This window comes from Pleurodeles waltl, chromosome 4_1 (assembly GCF_031143425.1).
Source record: "Pleurodeles waltl isolate 20211129_DDA chromosome 4_1, aPleWal1.hap1.20221129, whole genome shotgun sequence".
Taxonomy (NCBI): Eukaryota; Metazoa; Chordata; class Amphibia; order Caudata; family Salamandridae; genus Pleurodeles; species Pleurodeles waltl.
This window is the reverse complement of record NC_090442.1, coordinates 840,893,913-840,903,114: the sequence shown is the minus strand read 5'-3', so window position 1 is coordinate 840,903,114 and position 9,202 is coordinate 840,893,913. Positions and strand designations below refer to the sequence as shown.

The following is a 9,202-nucleotide window of genomic DNA, read 5'->3' as shown; positions in this document are numbered from 1 at the left end:
TACACATTTAAAAATATTAACTGGAATAAAAATAGTCCATATTAATATAACAACTTAAGAAGTTAAAAGCCAAAGTGTAGTCCATTGTATCCAAACCAGGGTCCAGGAAGTTAGGTTGTAAATACAAACATTTCTTTTCTTTACTGTATTTTCCATGTAGGTGTTCTCAGCAGTACAATTTAACATTATTAGCCAACAAAAATACCATTGAAAATAACACTTTCTACACATTTCACTGTTATTGGCTGTTTTATTTTGTAAAATGTACACGAATTTAGCAAAAGAATGGTGATGTATGTGAATGAGAAAACAGAACTTCAGTTCCTGATATAATTATTACAAAATTAAAAATGTTAAGCAGCTCAGATAAAGTTCATACATTTAAATAAAAAGTATTGGTTATATAAAATTAAAAATATGAATGCTAGTGCTCTAAGTATTTAATAATGTAGTAATTTCAGACTGGGGTAGTATAAGAAATTACTATGGACAACTGAAATGAGGGAACATTTTATTGTGCAATTCTTTTTTAACAAAAAAGTTTTTGCTGATGTATATTCTTCATGTAAATCTCATTGTTCTGCCAACCCAGTCAGAACTGGAAGCATAAGCCATTAACAACGCAGTTGTGTTAGAAGTAACTCTAAAAATGCAGTCTTTTCAGTTGAGGTTGTCATGACGTCTGCAGATGTCCCACTGAGCATACCAAGGCACGCCAAGGAGATGAAGATTTCAGTGTATTAGAAAATGGTAGTTTCATACTTGGTGCTAATCCCTCGTTTTGTTTCCTGTACAGGTTCTACAATCCAGGGGAGGTTTGCAAGAATCTTTGGATCTGGATTCATCTGTGTTTACAAAAAAAAAATAAGAGAGCAATGATCAGATCATAGACAACACGTTTTAGTTCTGCAACTCATAAATACTACTAAGAATGGACCATTATTAAATGACAGTTAGTGTTTTATTAGATACACTGGACACAAAATGAAATATTTATTTTTTATGTAAAGGGTTTGTAAATAGTTTCTGTGTTCACTCCAGTTCAGGATACCTAGATCATCATTATGAGTGGCCATTTAATCTGAGATGGCAGGTAATAGTAGATACCTCGTCATAATTCTGAGTCTTTGAAATACTGTGGATCTGTTCACTTTCAGCAGGAGATTTTGGTTGCTCAAGGAAGGAAGTCCTAGTGCGCAACACGACTTTGTCACGGTGCACAGACAAGTATGGAGGTTTTGAGGAAAGGGCCTGAAGCTCACTCACCCTGCGAGGAGAGGTGATAGCGACTAGAAAGACAGTTTTGAAGGTGAGGAGCCGCAAGGGACAATTATGCATTAGCTCAAAGGGGGTACATATCAAGTAAGTGAGTACAAGATTAAGGCCCCACTGAGGCATGATAAATGGAGTGGGAGGACATAAATGGGTGAGCCCTTTGAGGAATCTACTCACAATAGGATATTTAAAGAGTGGGGCTGATCAGGTAGCCTAAGAAAGGATGAAATGGCAGATAAATACCCTTTAAGGGTGCCCAAAGCAGAGCCCTGCTGGGCCAAAGAAAGAATGAACAGAAGAACCTCGGATAGAGGGGCGGAAAGGGGATCAACAGATTTGCTGGTACACCATGCCACAAATTTATTCCAACAACAGGCGTATACAGTTTTGGTGGATGGACGCCTGGCTGCCAAGATAACATTACAGACCTCGGGTGGAAGGGCAAAAGCCATCAACTGGCACCGCTCAATCTCCATGCATGAAGGTGGAGGTTGGAGAGGTTCGGGGTAAGAACCGTCCCCTGTATCAGCGACAGAAGATCCGCCTGAAGAGGCAGTCTAAGTGGAGGTTCGATGGACATGCTCAAAAGCTCTGGATACCATATTTTTTGTGCCCAGTCCAGAGCCACCAAGATGACTTGGGCCCGGTCGTTCCTGATTTTCTTGAGAACTCTGGGCAGAAGAGGGATAGGCGTAAAGGAGGCCAGTTTCACTTGAGACAAAAAGCTTCTCTGAGCGAGTGCCGCCTTGGAAACTCCAACATGCAAAACAGCTGACATTGCGTGTTCTCTGCGGATGGGAACAGATCTAACCAAGGCTCTCCCTACTGCTGAAAGAGACCTTGCGCCTCCTCCGGATGGAGGCGCCATTTATGATCGGCTGTGCATCGACGGCTGAGTTTGTCCGCTCTGGCGTTGAGGGAGCCCGACAGATATTGAACCATCAGGGTAATGCCCTGATGTTCCAGCCATGTCCAGAGGTGTAGTGCCTCCTGACAAAGGATCCAGGACCCTAGAGTACCACATGGCAGTAGTATTGTCCGAGAATTTTTACTTGAAGCTGAATAGTTAAATTGGCAGCACATTTTCAAGATATATTGATAACCAACACCATACATTTAATAGACTGAATTAATGTTCTCCTCTTACTCCATATTAGTTTCCCTGACCACAGCTGCCAAATAAAACAGCAATTTTTATAACTTCTTTGTACCAGGTTTTCAAACATAGAGGTAGAGTGCAATTAAAGAATGTGTTGTAGTTTCCTAAACCAGACTTAGTACTCATGTACAAAGTAAGTACATACAAATACAATAAAAAGATGAACAATTTGACTGATATCTAACTGTAAGCCATGCTTTTAACTTATTTGCCCTAAATGCAGTTGGCTACATGAGCAAATAGGGAAGAGAGAGCGGGGGGAGTGAGAAGAGGGCTGGGTGTTTCCCTTAGAGACTCAAATTAGAAGACCACAGATCGCTTTAGTTGAGCGACCCAATTTTGTCCAATATTCTAGCCATAATGAGGAGTATGTCCTCCTCAAGGCCAGGGTTATAAATTAACGGCTCCCATAGTGTAACCAACTTTATCATATCTGTTCAGTTTGAACTTTATCAGCTATTACATCATTTTCTTTCACAGCCTGGTAGGTTAACCTAGGAAGGCCTCCAACCAAAATGAAGTGTTTTGTATGACTATCCTGCAGTCCCTGGCGCATTTGCAGAGCAACTCAACACAAGTCTGGAAAGATGAGAAGCTCTTCTTGTGGGCCACAAGAATCACCAGTTCCCTATACTGGAGGTTTCTAAATGGACTATGAATTTTCACTTCACATCCTGTAGTGGGTAGGCTTGTGACCTTCAAGAATCCACCAAATAAGAGGGATCCCATATGATAACCTCTGAAGAAAAAAATATATAAAATTGTTTTAAGCATCTCGTGTGTTAAGTGCTTGGACGTTACCCGTTAGTGTCACATAACCAAGAAATTCTATTATGGATTTCAGTCGCAGAGTGTTGGAAATACAATAATATCTGTATTTTGTCCATTGCTGGACTTCTTCCTCATGCACCATAAATTTACATTCCTCTGCTCTACTCTGTTTGTCTGTTTTCTACAGTACATTGATATGTTGCCACTCTCATTTTCATGTGTTTTTTAGAAGCGACCTTTCATTTTTTCCACTGGATTGTTGTTTGGATCTCTTATGAAATTTCTAGCAAAATGGTTTTTGGCACTGTTTTCATCTGTCACATGTTCTTACTTTTCTCTCTGATCATGGGAGGGCATCAGAATTAAGGAGCTGTTTTTTTTGTTCTTGGAGGCATCACTCAAAAGGCTTTCAGGTATCAGAGAGAGCTAGAACAAGTGTCATAGTGATCCCAGGCAGGAGCAACATCTATAAACAGGAACCGACCTTCAGTCTGTCACTGTATGTCAGCTCCTCATCATTTACCAGGGCAGAGCACACTGGGGAGATTTTCCTAGAAGTTCACCTTTAAATCTTCACAGCACAACTCCCTCATGGTGCCACCGCTATGAATCGCATGGAAGCCCATCCCCATCTGCTTGGGATGGCTAATGTTGACTCCACATGTGATCACTTGTCTTCCTACCATGCTTGACTTTGAACCCTGCTGCTGCCATTGAACCAGCTTAAGGGATTGACACGGATCATGTCCATCAGCCGATCCATCAGGCAATCCAGTGCGATGATGGAGGCGTGTCTCAATGTGGCAAGAATAGCATTGTCTCAGAGCACATGCGGTTAGGGGGTGTAAATGTTCTTTTCACAGTTTGTGTGAGGACAGGACATTTGCTTCTGCCACTGAACGCTTGCTCCCCTCAGCTCCAACAGTTGTTCCTTTGCATTTGCAGTTGCAGTGGCTTGGTATTTTGGCAGTCCAACCGCCTGAGAGAAAGCCCATGGTTTGCTACCTGAACTTATACTTTTAATTGCTTGAGTATATTTCCATGCCTATTTTCCTATGTGTTAAAACAGAAGCATCACATAGTTCTTTATTCCAGCCAGTACACCCAGAAAAATATAAGAATCTACAATTGCATTAAAGCTTTGGTGTCTACATTTCCAGAATGCAAGATATGTATACAACCATACAAGTACCATTTTATACTGTATGCAAACATACAAGTACAATTGTATTCCCTTTAGAATGTGATATAATAATGTATTTAGCTGAATATTCAAATATGTAGTAAAGAGATGTGTGCATTTAAAAATGAATTTCTCATAGAAATCCACTAGGCAAGTGGACTGGTAATGATTTTCTATGAGATGGATAGTAGTGCAAGTCTGACTAGGCAGCAATGGTGCAGGAAGAATTTGAAAATTCCAAATTACATAAATACAACTCTTAAAAGACAACAGACGTGCGGGTAGGCTGTTCTGATCAGCAACTGCATGCAACACATACACAAGAGGTGTTATTTACAGCGGCGGCTTGTACCCTTTGAAAGTGGTGGGGCAAGTGAAGTGCCCCACCACTTCGCCCAAAAAAAAAAAAAAAAAAACCCTCCCTCCAGAACCCCAAAGTAAACCACCCCTCCCTCCAAAGGCTTAAAACACAGCATAACACCAATTATAAAACAAACACAACCACTAGTCTTACATCCAATACACACACACACACACACACACACACACATGCATTACATATTTGAAATACAAATCTGCACTTACCCATGGGCTGTGCATCCCCCTGTGTTCTTCTGCTCTCTGATAGAGGAAGAATTCCCCTAAACCAGTGGTTCCCAACCTGTGGGCCGGGGACCCCTGGGGGTCTGCGAAGCCTCATCAGGGGGTCCGCGGCTGCTTAAAACATTTAATGATATTAGGTCCCAGCTATCAGTAATGACTCCTCGGGGGTCCCCGTGTTCCAATAATGATTCAGTGGGGGTCCCCGGGCTCCAGTATTGATAAAATGGGGGTCCACAGAAGTCAAAAGGTTGGGAACCACTGCCCTAAACAATCAAGACGCTGCACTTATGCTGTTAACCAGAATGAAAGCAGTGCCTGGATTGGATGGAGCGGCCTGGCAGGATGCTTCTTTAGGCCCTAGAGCCCTGTGCTTGGTTTCAACCCAGCTACCTTAAGACAGCTAAGTGGAGAGCTTCAAAGTGCGTATGTCACTTTGGCCGGCGCAAAACAGACGGCCAAAGTGACATGCGCTCTTTGGAGCATCTAGTCAAGGCACCCTTCTGCCGGCAGCAGAGGCAGTCCTCTGCAGCTGGCAGGAGTGGACACGCCCAGCATGCCTTTTGGCTGGTGCACGCTGCGCAGGTAAAATTCAAATTGCAATGAAATCTTTTCATTCACATTTTATTTTTACCTGCACTGCTCACAACGGGTGGGGGATGACGCTCCACTGCCCTCCACAAGAAACCGCCACTGGTTATCTATTTCCTATTTCAGATACCTTGACCTCTCCGTGGAGCAAGAGAACTGTTTCACTGAAACTGCAGACTGACACATTTAACTAGTGCCCCATTCTTTACAAAAATCTCTTTCTCAGGCCAGTTAAAATATGTGGTTGTAAAGGCAGAACTGTGCTGCAGAACAGCGTGTTGTTTTTCAGAAATAAACAGTAAGGGTTTATTATCTGATGACAGAGGCCGCGCAAAGATCAGAAAATCCAGCGCCTATGAAGGCGTTTGAACGTAAAGTAAGGTAAAATTGTTGTTTAATTCTTGAAAAGTATTTGCTTGCAAGCTTTAATTATTCCTTGACAGAATTACATAACCAGCATAGCTCTAATGATTGATTGCATCATCTGTGACTTGAGAAATATCTACTTTTCCAGCGGTGCTTTGACGGCAAAAATGTGTTAGAATTAACTAGCATGCTTTCTTAAAGAAACCCTTATGGGTATAATGTGCAGCCTGTACAAAAAATTACTAATATCAGCACGAAATTAGAGATATTGTTTCTTGTAAATAACACAGATTTACCAGATAGAATATGGCATTTATGTACTTTGATTTGGTGATAAAGGATTGTAGCATTTTCCCTTTCACACAATTTGCACTGTTTTACGGAAGGGACATCTTAATATTGTACTACAATGAGGTAACACTGGAAACAGTGCATTCAGATACGTCCATATTTAATGTTTGGGTATAGTAAAACTTTATTTATTAGCCAGTGTGCAATCAAACATTTCCGTTACGTCCTTAAGCACCAGCGCATGGAAAAGGAAAGAGGTGGCGGAGACAGAGAGGAAGAAGAACACAGAGACAGACAGGAAAGAGGTGGGAGAGTGGAGGGAAATTAGGACCATTATTGGTTGTTATAGGTAGAGTTTTCCTGGTGTGACTCAGGGTTGGTTAATTGTTTGAAAATACATACCTAGTTTGGACCATAATAGACGAGAAGATTTTTTGTTAAATATCGAGTTGTGTAAAAAGTTGTCTGCACTTCTGGTGAAACAAACCCAGGCCGCCCATGTGTGGTATGATATGTTATTGTAATGTTTAAAATTAACGTGTAATATCATTTTAATACCAAGGCAAGCAAGATATAAACAAGAACACAGTCCCATGTAGATAATTAGTTAAGTGTGGTTGAGTCAGGTTGAGACATGTATACCCAAGGAGACTATAGTATGTGATAAAGACAAATGTATGTTGAACATGGCTGTTAATGTATTTCAATAAATTGCCAGTGGGATTTAGGGACAGATTTATGGAAAGTGGCATTGCACTGAGTGCAGCGGACACTTTCCCTGTGCCCCTTAGCGCCCCACCGCCACCATGTGTGTGCAGTACTTAAAATACGGCGAACCATGGTGCAGTGTAGGGGGCAATAGTGTAATTTTTCATCACGCTATTGGTGTACTCTGCAGGAGTAGCGCCAAAATATTGGTGCTACTCCTGTAGAGTACATAGGGGCCCATTATAAATAGTGGAAGCCCCATTTTAACGCATATTCTGAGCAGTCGTTAAAAGTGCTGTACAAAATGGCGCAAGGAAATCTCTTAGATTTTCTTGCGCCATTTCCCCACCCAATAGGGGAACGCCCCCTTTGCATACATTATGTCTAGCGCAGGCATAAGGTAGTGCAAAGGGTTACAAAGTGGTGCAATGTATGCAGTGCAAAGGGATTCTTTTAAAAGTTATTTGGTATTTATTGATAGGGGTCCTCCCCACCTTGATATCCGTATAACTGGCTTGAGGGAAAAGGTGAAATAATTTAGGTGGTGATATTATCTAAAGTGTATTGTAAATTATGGAGACTACATGGTTCTTAGCAAATACATTTTGTAGGAAGTGTGGACAGTTCGCCTTGTGTGGTCATTTAAAGGCCTATAATAGCTCCTTTTAGGGACAGAAAATCAATTGGTTGAACGTTGAATTTGGAAGCTAATATGGCATAGGATAAAAGGTTGTCATGTAGATAATATCTTTAACATATACTATACCAGCTGAAGACCATTTTTCCCAGAAGGAAAGAATGTGGTTAAGTTTGTCTGCTGAGCTGAGCCATAAGGAGGCAATTTCTGATCCTTTAATTTTATGGGGGAAGCATTTGTCTAGATTTTTGATAGCAGAAAAAATGAGTCTTTAATAATTTTATGTGAGTGAGACACCTTTATGTGTTTGGTTGTTGGAGTGTTGATAAGCGAAAGTGGATGAACCACGTCTGATTCAATGTCTTCCCAAGCTGGTTGATTGGGTATGGATGGGTTCAACCACCAGATGGTTGACCTAATTAAAAAAAGTTTAATATTTTCTGAAGTTAGGAATGTTTATGCCACACTGTATTCTTAAGAGTCACAACAAGGAGTCTCCCAGCTTTGTTGCGTCCCAGAAAGTGTTTGTTTTTTAATTTGGAGGACCATACATGTGCTCTTTCGCTTTAAATGTTATTGTATTTGTATTGTAGCTGTTTAATTTTAGAGGTTATAAGTGGGTTAAGGTTTTTTTCCTGCCTTTTTCTAATGATTGGATTTGTTTCTCCAAGCTATTTAGTCTTGTGTTCAGCTGCTTGTTTTTATTTGATATTAAGCCAAACATCTCACCTCTAGTAGTGGCTTTCATACCATACCGTTTAGTGAACTCACCTACCTCTGAGAAGGTGTTATCTTCCAAAGAATTGAACATTGCCATGGCAATTAAGTTTCTGGAAGTAGGATCATCTCTAATTTCGTCATTCATTCTATAGGAACTTGATTTGGGTTGAGAACCAAGAGATTTAGAGTTAGTGTGATGTATGATAGATCTGATATGAGACTAGGTTCAGTAGTAGGGTTAGATGCTGATTGGACCACATAATTGCTAATGAAGAAATAGTCAATCCTGGATAAGGAATTGTGGGTGTGTGAGTAAAAAGTAAATTCACTCCCAGTCGGATTATGAAGAAGCCAATATCAATTAAATCATAGTGTTCTGATAGCTTGTGGGCTTCCATGTGTGAATAGTACTGCCTGTACATATATTGCGACTGTCCCGGGTAGTATCAAACAGTAGGTTGAAATCACCTGCCCAGATAAGTTTACTATTCGGTGGGATCTGCGGTTTAGAGATGACCAGAACATTGGTCATCCAATATCATGGCATAAATGTTTGCAACGTAAAATGGTGAGCCGGTTTTCGTAATTTGGGATATGAGCCATCTTCCCTAATCGTCATGTGCAATTGTTTCAGTCAAGCAGTCTGCTTTTTTAGAAATCAGGGTGAGCACCCCATTTTCTTGTTAATAGCTGGTGAGCATGCATAATTAAGAGTTCCAAGTGTGGTGCATACTTTGGGCTTCAGTCAGACTGGCTCTTGTTTCTTGGAGAAGAATGATATCACTTTTAATTTTACAGCAGTAGTCTAAAACGTTTTCCATTTGATAGGCAGATTCAACCCTTTAGTATTAAGGGAAATAATTTTAAGCGATATCTGAAACATGATCGGAACACATTATCA

General features: G+C 40.8%; 1 protein-coding gene across 1 annotated transcript in view; it reads right to left on the bottom strand.

Moving 5' to 3' along the window:
- Window positions 1-497: 497 nt before the first annotated feature.
- ANKS1B (ankyrin repeat and sterile alpha motif domain containing 1B) overlaps window positions 498-9,202 on the bottom strand; it is a 518,534-nt gene continuing 509,829 nt past the window's right edge. Inside the window, exon 9 of the mRNA XM_069229598.1 lies at window positions 498-845. Within this exon, the coding sequence (XP_069085699.1) occupies window positions 741-845 (105 nt within the window). The 3' untranslated portion in view covers window positions 498-740. The remainder of the gene's footprint in view (window positions 846-9,202) is intronic.